At 37.5% G+C, this 15,160-nt stretch overlaps 1 protein-coding gene across 1 annotated transcript in view; it reads left to right on the plus strand.

The window, feature by feature from the left end:
• Positions 1–883: 883 nt before the first annotated feature.
• LOC128861235 (putative uncharacterized protein DDB_G0293878) overlaps positions 884–15,160 on the plus strand; it is a 53,126-nt gene continuing 38,849 nt past the window's right edge. The window contains exons 1-2 of the mRNA XM_054099210.1: positions 884–999; positions 10,008–11,104. Coding sequence (XP_053955185.1) covers positions 10,139–11,104 — 966 coding nt within the window. The 5' untranslated portion in view covers positions 884–999; positions 10,008–10,138. The remainder of the gene's footprint in view (positions 1,000–10,007; positions 11,105–15,160) is intronic.

The following is a 15,160-nucleotide window of genomic DNA, read 5'->3' on the forward strand; positions in this document are numbered from 1 at the left end:
CATGAATGTGACTGGGTCCATTCATTTTTAGGTATGCTAATGGCCAGCCAAATCTAGCAAGGCAGCCCAGTCAACGAGCCAGCTAGCCGGTTGCCGGGTACGCGTCCCAAGGCACTTTGGCTGGCTCTTGTGCCAAACAAACTAAACTAATAAAATAAAAATAGGCAAAAAATGTTTCCGAAAATTTGGACGCTCGCTTGAATCACTCACCAACACACAGCATCGTTAGGCCGCTAGCATTATATACATACATGCTAACATATATACCACACATGCACACGTGTGTGTGGCTGAGTTTTATGGCTGAGACAAACCATTTTTTATGCATTTTTTTTACTAGCGCGTGACGCTCAGAGCAAGAATGACATAGGCGGCAATGGGCAATGGTGCTTGCTGTTGGTTGGTGATCTTGCTGAGGCTCATTGTGATCATAGCTAGTGTTTCGCCACTCAGCAGCAACAACAACAACAGCGGCAGTGGAGCGCATACATAAAACGAAAAGAGTGCCAGCCATAGGTAGCGTTGCTACATGTGAGCGGTCGCAACGTCACCGTCAACGTAATCGCCACGTTGCGGTTGACGCGGTCAATATTGGCGGTGTGGCTTTGCTCAGTCGTTATTAGTACGCCTACCATCACCTGTTGTTGCTATTGTTGTTAGTCGCTAAACGCCATGAATGCGTCAAACATGCGCTGCTTAGCAAATTACATAGAAGCTGACCGCGCGGCAGACGCAAACGCCATTACGGCGACAATGTTGAATGAGAGCGAGCGTTCAAATCGCTTGCTGCTTGCCTAGTGCGCGTCTAGTGGGTTGCTTACCGGCGCGCTATCCCATCGCTCTGTGTCGTGTCGCCTTCATTGCTGCCTGAACACATCGACGACATCGTTTGTTGTCTGTCTGACTGATTGTCGAGAGTTTTAAAAATTGACTTTTTTGCTCGGCGCGCTTCAGAGACTACGGACGGTTGGTTTAAGACGGTTTGCGTTTGCTGTGGCGGTAACGAGCGCGTCTTCAATGCTTTTTATTTATATTTTTACTATTATTAGCTTTTTATATTTGAAAGTTGCAGGCAGTTTATTTTTATTTTAAATTCGCGCTGTTTTTTTCGCTATTTTTTGATCTCTTTGAACGCCGCGTAATTTGTGTGATTTGCAAAAATATAAAAAACATTCTATGCCTTCGACGTTCAGTTGCTTCCTGTTGGATTTATGAATTAGAAGTTGATAGTTCATTTTTGGCGTAAACGAGGAGAAGTGACGGATTCTATGCGAACGTTTAATCGAAATGTTTATTTGAATAAAAATGTGGTTGTGTGTGTGAAATAATGAAATTTAGTATTTATGTGAAGAAAAAAAATCGATAAGATGCTGAAACTAAGGATGTAAAAAAAGTGTACGATATATTTTAGAAAAATATTTAGTGCAAAAATTCATTTTGGAAATAATATTGTAGTTGATTTTTAATACACAAACGCCTTTGTACAGTTTGTATACTTTTTTTACGCTGTTGCCGACCGCTTTGCTGTTGTTGTTGCTACTGCTGCTTGCTTTTGCTGTTTTCAAGTGTAGTGAAGTTGATGGACAGACCTTCGCGCTTTGTTTTAAATAAACATTTCAGCGCAAAACAAAAACATTCCAAAACTCGCAACAACAACAAACCATAATTTTTGTTGTTATAAAAACAAATGAAATTGAAAAAATAAAGCAAAAGGTTCAAAGAAAATATAGCGTGATTGGACAGTTTGAACTAAAAGAAAAATTTAATTTACAATCAAAATGTGTTCAATTAATTCACAAAACAATAAAAAGTTTTATTACGAAAGCTTTACAACCAATTCTGACATAAAATATTTAATTCAAAACAATCAGTGAACTAACAAATTTCATTAATTAAAAGAAAATATTATTAATTAAAAATGTAATAAAAAAATAAAACATATTTCAAAACAAAAAAACAAAAAAAAAATATCCTATCAATGTAACTTTCAGTTAAAAATTGAACTAAATGAAATACTAAACATTTTAAGCGCAAACAAATTCCAAAAATAATCATTAATTTTTTTTTAAATAATTATTAATAAAAATAAACAAACCAATTTTATTAATCAAATTTTTTATTTTTAAATTAATTTTTTATTATTTAATATTTGTGTAATATTTTATTAATTAATTTTAAGCTACCAATAAGATTGATCAAAAAAAAAATTTAAAACAAATACAAGGCGGCACCAAATTAATCACCCAAGATGTGTAATTGTTTAATTTTTTATTTTTTAATTAATTTTTATTCAATTACATTTGTGAAACTTTTTATTTATTGAGTTTGAATTGCCAATAAGTTAAAAAAAATTAAAAAAACACAATATAAATCAAGTACAAGGCGGCGCCAAATTAATCACCCAAGATGTATATTTTTGCGTCGTTCGCCAATCATATTTGACATTTGTGCACCAAAAGTTCCACTATATAAACAGGCAAGCAATGAAGCATGTAAAGGTCAAAAAAAAAAAGATTTCCATCACTCAAAGCATTGTTTTTTATTTAGTAAAAAGTTATGCAAAAACTAAATTTATGATTAATTATGCGCCACTTTGTATGATTAACAAAATATAAGGCTACATAAAAGTTAATAAATTATATTACAATAAAATTATTTTTCTAAAAATTGCCGGTATTACATTTTAATTAAAAACCGTTCAATTAAAAAATTACGTTTAAAAAAGATTTTGCTTTTTGTATAAAAAATATTTAAAAATAAAATAATAAAAAATAAATAATTGGCACATACACCTCTGTGCAAGCCGACTCCAGACGTCAGATAATTTTGTATGAGAAGTTTTCTCGTGACAGAAATACACTCGGCGGTTTGTCATTGCCAGCCGAAGGGCGAACGCTTTTGGAAAAAAAATTGTATTATTTTGCTGTTTCATGCAAATATTTAGTATAAAAAAATTATGAAAATAAATTATAGATTTTTTTTTTAAATAATAGTGATGGTGACTGAAATTTAGTGAAGAAAAAGTTAGTTTGCATAAAAGTTATAAGAATGAAATGTTTTTTGTTCCCAAAGAAATTTCGTGATTTTTAAAAAAATTGTGAATATAATAACATTTTTCTGTCATAACTGAAGAAAACAAACAAAAAATTAGTCCACAGTAAATTTAAAACAATTTTTTCCAATTCCACAACTTTTAATTCAAAATTATGGTGTAAAAGAAGCAATTGAAAAAAAATATGTAATAATTAACAAAGTGTTATACTACAACAAAAATGCATTGAGTCAGTTAAGTTTGCTTCAGCAACAGATATCAAAACTCTAGCTGCTCTTTGTAAGTTTTTTGAGGACATTTAAAATTTAATTCAAAGAATTTATGTAAATAGACATAACCTCAAAATTAATGATGATTGGTCACTAATTCCACACTTTATTTCCAGCATACCGTTTAAGCTGATATTACAATCATGTTTTTTTTTCTGAATTGCATTCATTTCTGTAAAATGTTTGCTCTTTCAGTTTTTATTTTTGAACTAAACTCTGATTTTGAGCTTTTAAACTCTGAATTTCAATAAAAGTACCATCAAATATCCAAAAAATTTGCTGACATTGAATTTATTTTTCGGCTGCTTAATTTGTTGTGGTAAATATTTTGTTGCTGACTTGTGCCTTGTTGTGAGGAATCAGGTGCTTGTGAATGCATATTTTTCTTCCAAAGAAAAATACATACACATACATAGACATACGCAAATGTATAGAGTATAAACTTTTTTGCGTTTTGTATAGGCTTACGAGCCGGCGTGCACTTCCAAAGTTGAATATGAACTTCGCAGGGTACCTACAAAATTGTGTTACTGTGAGATCGTAGTTTTATAAACTGAGGTATGAACCCTTTGAGGGTGCCACAATGAGCGTTCCATATATTTTTTGGACACCAACATTGGTTTCTTGCCCTTCAGCCCTACTTTTCGGTTTTATTGCAGTTATCCATTTAGAGGCTTTTCCTATCAATGATAGAACGCAGCTCTATAAGGAGGAAATCGGTCAGCTGTTTGTTCTCTTATGATCCGAAATAAAATTTAGTTTGACAATTTTAAAAATTTTCTTATAAAGCTTTAATTGTAACATTTTACTTAATATTTCAACGATTCAAATATTTTTACATTTTGTAGAACTTTATTTGTATTATTTTTATGTAATTGTATTTTACATTTACAATTTTATTACATTTTTTATACTGATTCTATATGGTGGTCATAATGCATATTTTCAAAAAACAAAAAAAAATTAAAATTCAAAATTAGATGGCAACCCTACTCGAAAATATTTCTAGGCTAAGATAAAGCTTTTTTACGCACTGTTAATTATTATGAGATTTTGCATTCTAATAGTAGTTTTTTCATTACATTTTAAGCATGGATGGCAACCCTGTTCAAAATTATGCTTTAAAAAACTCTAAGCTCCTTCTTACGATAACTATTTTATTTTATTTTAATATAACATTTAACTAATTAAATTAATAGGTAACCCTGTGCCAACTCTAAAGCGTATTTTGACTTAAATTTGATTTAAGTACTGTTTATTGTTATATATTTTTGGTGCTCTGTTGGAAGGCGCACCAAAGGTGGAGAGAATACAGGAGGTGTGACCAACATCAGACCGTTAACCGGCTCTCAGTAGTTGAAGTAATCAGCAGATTTGCTGATGCCACTGGAGGTGTGACAGTGGCTTGTTTACAATAGAGGTCGGCAAAAACTGCTCATGTTAGTTCAGTACCATCTGAACAATGACTGATTAGAAGGCTGTTTGTATCCCACTAACTTCACTTTAGAATTTTGTGTTCATTTCACTTGCCTCTCTCTCTGCCAAATTTTCTATGACGTAACATCCAAAGTTACTCTCAGAATTTTGCTTCGAAACCTTGTAATCTTGGACTTTAGCTCGGTTTCTAGGAATGTTCACGAGTATATTTGCATGCTGAATGAGTTTTGCCATAATATAACTCCCATGTGGGTCACACTTATATCGAGGGCAACAGATTATAAAAAGCAGACTCAGCCAGTCGGTTGTGGGGTACAGTTCAGCCGCAGCCAGAGAAATATTACTATTATTGGTACAGACTCGTCACAAATTTGTGTTTTTATTTTGGGCAAATCTGATTTATGAAACATATTGGCTTATTGTTCATATTTCCCTCTACATAATTAGGGACCACAAATGCAGCAATCCAGAATTTCGCAATGTGACCCTCCTTTAGTAAAATTATTCCTCTTTCGATGGGGCCCGGCTCTGCGTATATTCTTAGCTTTTGATGCCCCGTTTTAATTAGTGGGTCAGAAGATTATTGAAAACTTCGTAGGTCGTGTTTATAGCAGCTTTAGGGTATTCTTCTGATTTCGCAAAGCCTGCTTCTATTTTTTACGTGGTCTGGTCTTTTCGTTGGATCGATTGGTCAGAGGTTTTATAGGTATGTATTGTGAGCTGACTTAGTTTCGCTTGCAAATCAAGTTGGAAGTTTTTTTGCCGAGATGGAATCGGCATGTGCTTAAGTGCATTTAGGGTGGTAAGGTCGCTCCTAATAACGAAGTTAAAAGAAAGGACGTACAGTTTTATGCCGCTCCGAACGACAGTTGAGTTCATAAGTATCTTTTGAGGATGGAAATATACCTGCAGGCTTACTATACGAAAACTAAAACCTAATGTATAAATTAAAAAACCCTCCATTCGTTTTCCACGACTCACACCACAAATAGGGGAAGGAGCTCGACCATGCTCACAGGAGGATGAAGCGCCATATATATACACACATATAATCCTCCTCGCAATGAGGATCGAAATAATAACTCTGTAAACAAAATCTGAGACTTTGTTTGGTTTTTCATTGGGAAAGGACTTTTACTGGGCGGGTTCCAAACCTAGCGCACAACCAGGTATCCTGGATGGTTTCGTCTTCTAGCATTAGCTCGCTCTCCAACGGATGTTCGGAAACTACTCAGAGGATACTTGGGCGAGGCCCGGAAGTTGTGAGCTGTTTGGCTCATATAGCCAGGACGGCCATTCCCACTCAATCGGGGACTATCCCTTCTTACGTGGACTTCTACACATAGAATCATCCTTCTCCATTAAATGTAGAATCTCTCTTGCCAACAAGTGCTGCTTTGGACTAAGCAAGCAATTGAGTAAAAAGTTCTCGCTCGCCGAACAAAACTAACACTTTCCCCGTCCTATCGAATGGCGCAGAAGATCGGAAGATGACAATTTCCGATGAGACGTCTCTTGGAGTGTTTGAGAGAAAGGTTCTGTGGTCAATTTTTGGACCTTTAGGTTTGCGACGGCGAGTATCGTATGCGATGGAACGATGGACTATATAAGCTTTACGAGACATAGATATAGTGCAGCGGATAAAGATCCAGCGGCTTCGTTGACTGGGTCATGTCGTCCGAATAGTTACAAACATTCCAGCTCTAAAAGTATTCGATGCGGTACCAGTTGGTGGTAGCAGAGGAAGGGTAAGGCTTCCTCTGCGTTCGAAAAATCATTTTGAGGAAAACTTGGCTTCATTTGGTGCGTCCAACTGAAAAGTCCAACCAAGAAAGAAGAACAAGAATTAAAAAAAATCTGACTAAAGTGACCATTTTGTGGTGTACCCGGGGATTTGGGTTGGAAATCAGTCAAAAGTAATAGCTCCAAGTTTCACACTTTTTTTTGTTATAGTATTTTTTCTTGTAGTTAAATGATTCAATAAAAAACAAGAGCCTTCATAACAAGTTTGTTGCCGGTTCGCGGGTTTGTTGATTTTATTCCAATCGTTTCCCCAGAGATCTTTGCCCAGCTGCTAAGTTGTGGTTAGGGACCAGTAAGCCGCTTGGGATCTGTTTGCGCTGAGTTAGTCCATTTCATAAGCCTGTTAAGAATTACAAAATGTATGAGCCCAAGTATGTATAAGTAAATGTGCACGTTGGTAGTTGTATAACTTTTCTTTAGAATAATATAAAAAACCCGGCAAAGGAGCCTCTTTATTATCTATTCAAAGTCAAGTGCGTGCGTAGCAAGTTCAAATTTATTTTTATCGGTAGATTAAACACTACAAATTATGTTGATTCAAAGTCATTGCCGCAGAATAAAAAGTTTAAATAGGTATAAAGCAAACTTCAAATAAAATGCGAAAAAATATAATAATAAAGGAAAACGTAAACAACAAAAGTGCTCGTACCGTACGTATAAAAAAGCAAACAAAATGACTAACAAAAAAACGAAAAGCACAAAAAACTGTGACTGAAAATTAATTAAGAGCCCGCTAACTTTTCAGTTACGTCAAATGGCGCCAAAAGCCAAGCGCTATGAAATGAAAGCAAATCAAACAATTCTGTGTATGTATGAGTACGTATGTATGTAGGCGTGCATGTGTGTTTGTGAGCACTAATGGCATGTGTGTGGATTTTTCGCAATTTTACGGCAATCAGCGTTATCCCAAAGCAATCTGCTTATCGCTTGCAGCGGACGAGTAGGCGTCTCTAATCAACTTTAAACATACATAAACAAATCTATATAGGGTGCGCAATAAGGACATAATCTAATTTTCGCAGAGGGCAATGATCAAAGAGTTTTACTACTTGAGTTCATTTGATGTGGTGAGTGACAATCCCTACTTCCACTTAAAAGCGCATATGTACTATCGTTTGTTGGGGGGTGGTGGTCATGGAAGTGTTGTCTGAGTGACACAGCGAAGACCCAATTAGCACACCAGATGAAATTTTGATACACTACTTGTAGATTCACAGCTTCTTATTGGTCGAACCACCTTGATTTGACTATGAATCTGCCTATGCCTTTCCTGCAATTTTTGTACAGTTAGCTATCTTCAATTTATTATTATAATTTTTCAAATAGTTGCAAAGCTGAAGAGAATCGGCGAAAGGGCACAAGCTTGTAAACTCCCAAGATCTTTCTGGTCCTGTGTGGATCGAAGGCACTTGTAGGAGCTTATAATATTAACAAAGCCTCAGTTCTCGAATTTAGGGGTGCCCTTCTGGAATCGTATTAAAATCTTTTCTTTAGCTATCCTGCTCTTGTAGGGCTAAGATTTAAGCATCTTGGATCTCACTTCTTTGCTACGCCTGGTGACATATCGAGTGTTTTTTATCTGTATGAGAACTACCGATATCGATAACTATGGTTTGATACCTGAGAATGGCAAACTGTGTTGATGCTTCTTTTCAGTAAAACTTGACAAGCCATCATGAATCGTTTGACAAAAAAATGACGCTTCTAAATTGAGGAAATTTACTTTAGAAAATAAATCAGTTAACAAAGTTCAGAAAGCACTGGCGACTTCATCGGTCCTTATTTCTTTCGAAATGTGGAAGGATCTGTCACTACGGAGAATGGCGAGCGCTATCGAGTCATGCATTTTTACTTCTAAATCAGCTAAACATGGACGACATTTGTTTTCAACAACGCGGCGCATTGTGCGCTACAGCGTGTTTAACAATCGATTATTGATCGGATGGACCATGCAACTCGTAGCTGCGGCGGACATATGCCGGGTATCGTATTCATAAAATATAATAAATGCCATGAAATTATCTTCTTCTTCTTGATGGGCGTGATAACCGCTTAAGCGATTCTGGCCAAGTTTAACATAGCGCGCCAGTCGCTTCTTTCTCGTGCCAACCGGCGCCAGTTGGAAATACCAAGTGAGCCGAAGTCCTTCTCCTCCTGATTTTTCCAACGTAGAGGAGACCTTCCTCTTCCTCTGCTACCACCAGCTGGTACCGCATCGAATACTTTCAGAGCCAAATCGTTTGTATCCATTTGGATGACATGACCCAGCCAACGAAAGTTCGTTTGCGAGGGTCATTATCAGAGTAAGGAGTTCTCATTCGAGGCCAGATATCCATTTAACCCAAACTAACGCTTAAACCGAATTTTGGTGTTTCACGGCGATTCGAACCTATGCCTTCCGAATGGTAGTTACGCACCAACCCATTCGGCTATGGCGGCTGCCCAGAAACTATACCAAGATAAAAATGTGGGCATTGAGATCATTTTTAGATTGTTAAATGCAACATAAAAATTGTTGGTTCGTTTGCACTTAAAAACAAATTGATCTGCCCCTATTTACAACCCGTTATTAAGCATTTTTATAGTGCACGAAACATGAACAGCGACTGAGATGTTTTCAGATACTGTTGCATATCTGCTTGCGTGTTTGCGCGTATGTTTGTACGTATGTTTGTACGTCGCCTTCAACGCGTCGCTATCACACGGCAATTAAAGTGAAATTAGTTAGTGCGGGATGTTAACGAAACAACTTACTCCAATCTGTAGCACAGCCAGTTAGTCAGTCATACAAGCGAGCGGCAGTCAGATCACCAGATAGGCAAAGCAGCTCCCAGCTACAAATGGCAAGGTTGTAGTGCTGGTTAAAGCTGCTGGTCTAAGAGGACGTGCTTGAGGTCAAGTGGCATTTTGGCGCGCAGAGAAGTGTTGGGGAAGCGGTCATAGAGAGTGGAGAGCTTTTTGTTAAAAGTGCATAAGTGGCGTCAGTTCATGTACGTGTGTATGTGTGCTGAACTATTATTTTTGCCGAATAAAAAATATAAAGTGAAACTTTTTGCAAGCTCGAAAGAAGAAGCAAAAGCAAGTAGTGCTGCGTAGAACGGAGAAACCGAAATCTGCAAAGAGCGAAGCGACGCGTTTTAAGAAACAGCAAAAGTAAAAAAAAGTGTTTTCATAACAACAACAGTTACAATGTACAGGCGCTCCTACTAAGAAATTAACGCGCTTTAAAGGTACGTGACATTTGAGTATGCAAATCAACGCGACGTGGCATGAGACAAGGCGACGCGTCGCGTCCGAAAACAAGAATCGCGTGCAATGCGTTCGTTCTCAAGCGTCGATACGAATTCTTATTTTTATTATTATTGCACTTCGAATTTACGTCAATTTTTTCGTTTGTTCTTTTGGTTTTTTGTATGTGTTGCATTTCTGTTGAATTTCGAAATTAGCGCAAAGTCTTGAGTTTTGTCGCAGAGTCCAAAATCTTTGTATGCGCATAAAATTCAATTCAAATAAATTTAATTAAAAAAGGAATATAGCAGCGAGATATTACACGAACCAGCGTACGCCAACAATCGACATGATGACTGTCAACAAAAGCAATAACAACGACCACAACAGCGATAATGATAACAACAATTGCGGGAGTGGTGCGAACACCTTGGGCGCTACTGCAGCGGATGGCAAAATCCCGCCCACTCACTCGGCGACCGAAAGTGCTACGGAGGAGGCGTTCCCAGTTGGTAAGGCAGCTGAAAATATGCAGCGAAACAAACTCACTGCCCATGGCTACGATGCTGAAGGTGACATCGCGGCCATCGCGGCGGTCGCTGCGGATTGTGAGCGTTTGCTGGCAGCTGCAACAGCTGATACAGCTGACAACATTTACAACAACACCAACAATAAGAACAATGGTGTCAGCGAAGTTATTGGCTATGCCAGCGATGAAGCCGCTAACGCGAGCAATTCCTACGCCAACAACGACAACAGCAACACGAGGCAGAATTTGTATGACAAAGTTGACGACGATGATAATGACACTGATTTGGATGGAACGGATGGAGCGAATGCAGAGGTGTTGTATTCCAGCGCTGCGCTGCCGCGTGCGCCTCGCTCTCAACTCGACTATACCGCTTCGTTTGCATCGTACGACAGTCATGTGCATCAGTTGAATCATAGTCAGCGTTGCAATTCGCATGCAACGCTAAAAGTGTTGCGACGACAGCGTCAGCAAAAACAGCAACAACAATTGCACCAGCGGCTGAGCGCGCAACAAAATACGAGTTCTTTGAAATTGAGCGCCTCCAGCGCATCGATTTGTTCGTCGACCACTTCGACATGTCCCACGTATAGTGTTGGCGAGCCGTTGTATCAGTCGGTTGCATTCACTGAGTATGGCGCCGTGGACGCGTGTGCTATAGAGGCGCTGACTATGGAAGAATTGGCGGATGAGAGCGTTTTGCGGTACTCCTTCAAAGGTTACCCGCCGGAGTTGTATTCGCCGCGAAAGGAATTCATCTATACGCGTCCGTTAGTTGAGAAACAGGTAAGCTGAATTTTGAAATTTTATTATGTATTATTTGAAAAGTAGTTTTGTTTAATTTTATAATATTTTAATAATAATTGAATGATATTCCTTGCGATTTTAGCATTTCTGCCAATGGGAAACCATTTCGCTACTTTGCAGCTTAAAAAATATAATAATTTGCGCGTACCCGGAAATTCGAAGCTACGCACTCCCAATTGGTAGTCAGGCACCAATTCATTCGGCCAAGGTGGCCGCTTATCTGACTTTATTCAATTTCCCGTCGATTTTCCTTATAAACCTTTGTATCGTTCCGTTCCTTTTATTCCACTTTGTACCATTGCAAACCAATTTTTATCCATTTAAAGTCCATTTAATGGGTTTAAATTGTTACTATCATGGCATTCCAATTCGTTCCATTCCATTCCATCTCGCTTTGTTTCTTCTCATATATAGTAAATATATTTTAATTCATTTCCCATCCAATCTATTCCATTCTGTGCCATTACATTTTTCCTCTCTCAAAATATAACCAGAATAACCAAAGACCGTTTAAAGAACGAACTCACGCGTCTGAATGCCATTGTCGGAATCCCACTACCATCCACGGCAGACGAAGAGCTTCAGCTGTTTCGCGAGAACCGATTTACTCTGACACAATTGCGTTCTGGATACTGTAGCAGGTGAAGCTCAGATTTATCCGGAATTACTCCGCCCGTACTCAAAATCTTTCGCATAAAACTAAATACCTCTCCACAACCCCTGTTGAATTTTGTGATAAAATATATATCTCGCTGGGCCATCCGTTAAGTGGGATTGACGACGGCAACGATGACTTCGTCGCTCTAAGCAGGGATCTGCAAGCTGTTAACATACCAGTAAGTCATCAACTGCAGTTCGCGTTCTTTCCGGTACTAAATATTATCTCAAAAAAGCTAATTGGTTCTAATTTGATTACAGTTAGCTCTAATTGGTTTTTGTAAGTAGTAAAATTTCCTCGCCCACTTTTGCTCGACAAACTGTTCGAGAATGCAGCCTTTTGCTTTTACATCATTAGCTTCACAGTCTTTGGCAGACCATAGCTTGCGCAGTTACATTCCTCCATTTAACTCAATCATTAGTCAGCTCCTTCTAATTGGCAACGCTCATTGTCCTTCGATCATTTACGACAGAATCGAGCCACCTCTTTCGCGGTCTTTGTCTGCTTCTTTTTTCCGCCTTTTATGGGCTCAGTCTATTAGCGTTGTGTCAATGCTTAAGCATAGCTAGGTGGGTAGAGTGAAATGAAATACCTCTAGCAGACCAACAAGTCGCCCAGATAAGGTCGTTAAAAAATGCGTTTAAATGAGGCCAGCATCCTGGTTGAACGTATAGTCAAGGAACGTTAGGCAAAGTCAAACAATATTAGCGTGGCATAAAAATGATTTCACTGATGACGGACTGGTTAGAAAAAGGAACAAACGATTTTGCAGTAAAAATTTTCGCTGTAAACACGCATTTTGGCGGCCGCCGTAACCGAATGGGTTGGTGCGTGACTACCATTCGGAATTCACAGAGAGAATGTAGGTTCGAGTCTCGGTGAAACACCGAAATTAAGAAAAAGATTTTTCTAATAGCGGTCGCCCCTTGGCAGGCAATGGCAAACCTCCGAGGGTATTTCTGCCACAAAAAAGCTCCTCACAAAAATATCGGCTTGAAACTGTAGGTCCCTCCATTTGTGGAACAACATAAAGACACACACCACAAATAGGAGGAGGAGCTCGGCCAAACACTCGAAAAGGGTGTACGCGCCAATTATATATTATATATCTATAAACATGCATTTTCCTAAATAAACGAAGAAGAAGAAGAGGAACTATTAGGCTGAAGTGTTGGTTTTAGTCGCCTTTTATGATAGCAAATTCCAACCCTCTGAGTTTTTCTATATTAAAAATTGAAGTTTGAAAAAGAGTCAAGAATCCCCGAGAGTTTGGTAACTCCTAAAAAATACAGGCTAAAAAGTCCATTGTTTTAAAGCTGTGGAAAGTAAAAGGGGAGATGTACCAGAAAGAAAGAGATAGGATAGAATAGAGACAGAAAAGACGGTGTACAGGCTTAAGCTAAGCGGAGTCTGGGGAAATGAAGAAAACACTGGCCACTATCGGACATGGTTAACATATGGCTACCATGGGGATCATTGACGACCCAGGCTGTTGGGGTGCGATGTACTGAGTATGGATAAAGTTCTCCTGAATGATTGCTTGGACTTGTCCAACCCCCACAAATCTATTCTAATCTAAATTAATCTATAGAGCCAGAGACATGTACTTTCTTTTTTCCGCAATTGCATCGTGCTCTATTGCATTTCGTTCCATTCCACTGCCTTTATTTTCTTTCCATTCCACATCAATACAATTTATTTCACATATTTTTTTATATTTTTTATGAGCACAAATCCATTTGTACCAATCTTCCCATTCTTCTTTTCATTTCCCTTACTTCAGTTTCATTTAATTTCATTCCAATTATTTCAGATAGCTGTGTTCCATAATGTTCCTTCTCTTTGATTCACAATTTCCTCCAGTATTCCACATTCTTTCATTACAACAAATTTTTTTAGTTTCACTGATTTTATTTACAGTTTCTTTTATAAAATTCACTTCAGCAGCCTTTCAACATTTCAGATTCCCTACACCCCATTCTTTATCTATTTCACATCGTTCAATTCATTTAAAATTTATTTTGCGTACGAAAAATGTTATAACCCAGTGTAATTTGCATTTATATGTAAAATTTTTTCCATACGTTGCTCATTATCTGCACGTCGGCATTATTTATGTTGAATGCTTTTAATCCAACACATCTTGTTTCCCAATCGATTTTTGTTGCTGTACTTGATGGTACGCACACATACGGAGTATTTGCCATAAAATCGTATTAATTTGATTTGATTAGTTTTCAAAATATTTTTTATGTGAATACTGTGCGGTTGAGTTCAACACTCGCGCAAACATACAAAAATATTAAAAAAAAAATTTGTTTTAATTTGATTTGCTTCATTCTCTGGTTATCCGTCCTGTTCCGTTTTCATTTTATGTTGCCAATCTAAGCAGTTGAGGATTTGCTTTTAATATTTATTAACTCGGGATATGTGTGTGTAGCTGAGCGGGCTTAATTTAGCTGAGCTGTTTGCTGCTCTATTGGCACCAAATTGGCGACAACCGCATTTAACCCGTTGAGTGCCTGGAGCGTTTTATAAGAACTTTCTAACTGCGCGCAAGTTATTGGAAATGGTTATTGGAGAAATTTTCTCCGGAAAAACTTTAGTATAATGTATATCGCTTTGGAAAAAACGGTAAAAAGGGGGTGATAGAGGGGTGTATCCCCATCTTAAAACTGAAAACAGAACCTGCCGGAGGCTTATAGTTTTTAAGTAATTTAGGTTCATTGTAAAACTGCAGTATTTTTTGCTGTAATTTAAAGTTGAGAAATAATTTCGAAAATATTAACATACAACTCATTTAAACTTAAAAACAATGATATTAAGCGTATCACAAAAAATAATGAAGTAATTAAAATTAAATTAAATTAATTAACACAGTATTTTTGCGTGGAACTCCTTATCGCGTGGGCGGCCTTCGGCCGCGCTTCAAAAAAATAACCCTCATCAGTCCAACTCCGGCTACGCAATCCACCGTATTTTTGCGTAGAACTCCTTTCCGTGTTAAAACCATTGAACCCAAAATTAAAACGTCATATGCGTGTATGTAGTAAGCAGGCACAATAACCCCCATCCCCATCATTAACACTAAACTCAAGTACTTAATTTTTGTTTTCATTTGCAGGTATCCAGCAACACCATACTGTTGTAATTCCTATCTTCTTCTTACTCGCGCTTAAAATTGGAATGTGATTGCATAGGCAAATGAATCTGCATTTAATTTTAATAGATATAATTAGAATATTAGCATAAAAATCGGTAAAAACACGCGTGTGAGTGTATATTTGGTGAATTTTAGGGAAATGTTAAAAAATATAGAGTGTAATGTGGCAAATTATAGTGAAGTTCCCGAGGGCATTTTGAATGTAAATAATTAA

Source organism: Anastrepha ludens, chromosome 2, assembly GCF_028408465.1.
Source record: "Anastrepha ludens isolate Willacy chromosome 2, idAnaLude1.1, whole genome shotgun sequence".
Lineage (NCBI taxonomy): Eukaryota > Metazoa > Arthropoda > Insecta > Diptera > Tephritidae > Anastrepha > Anastrepha ludens.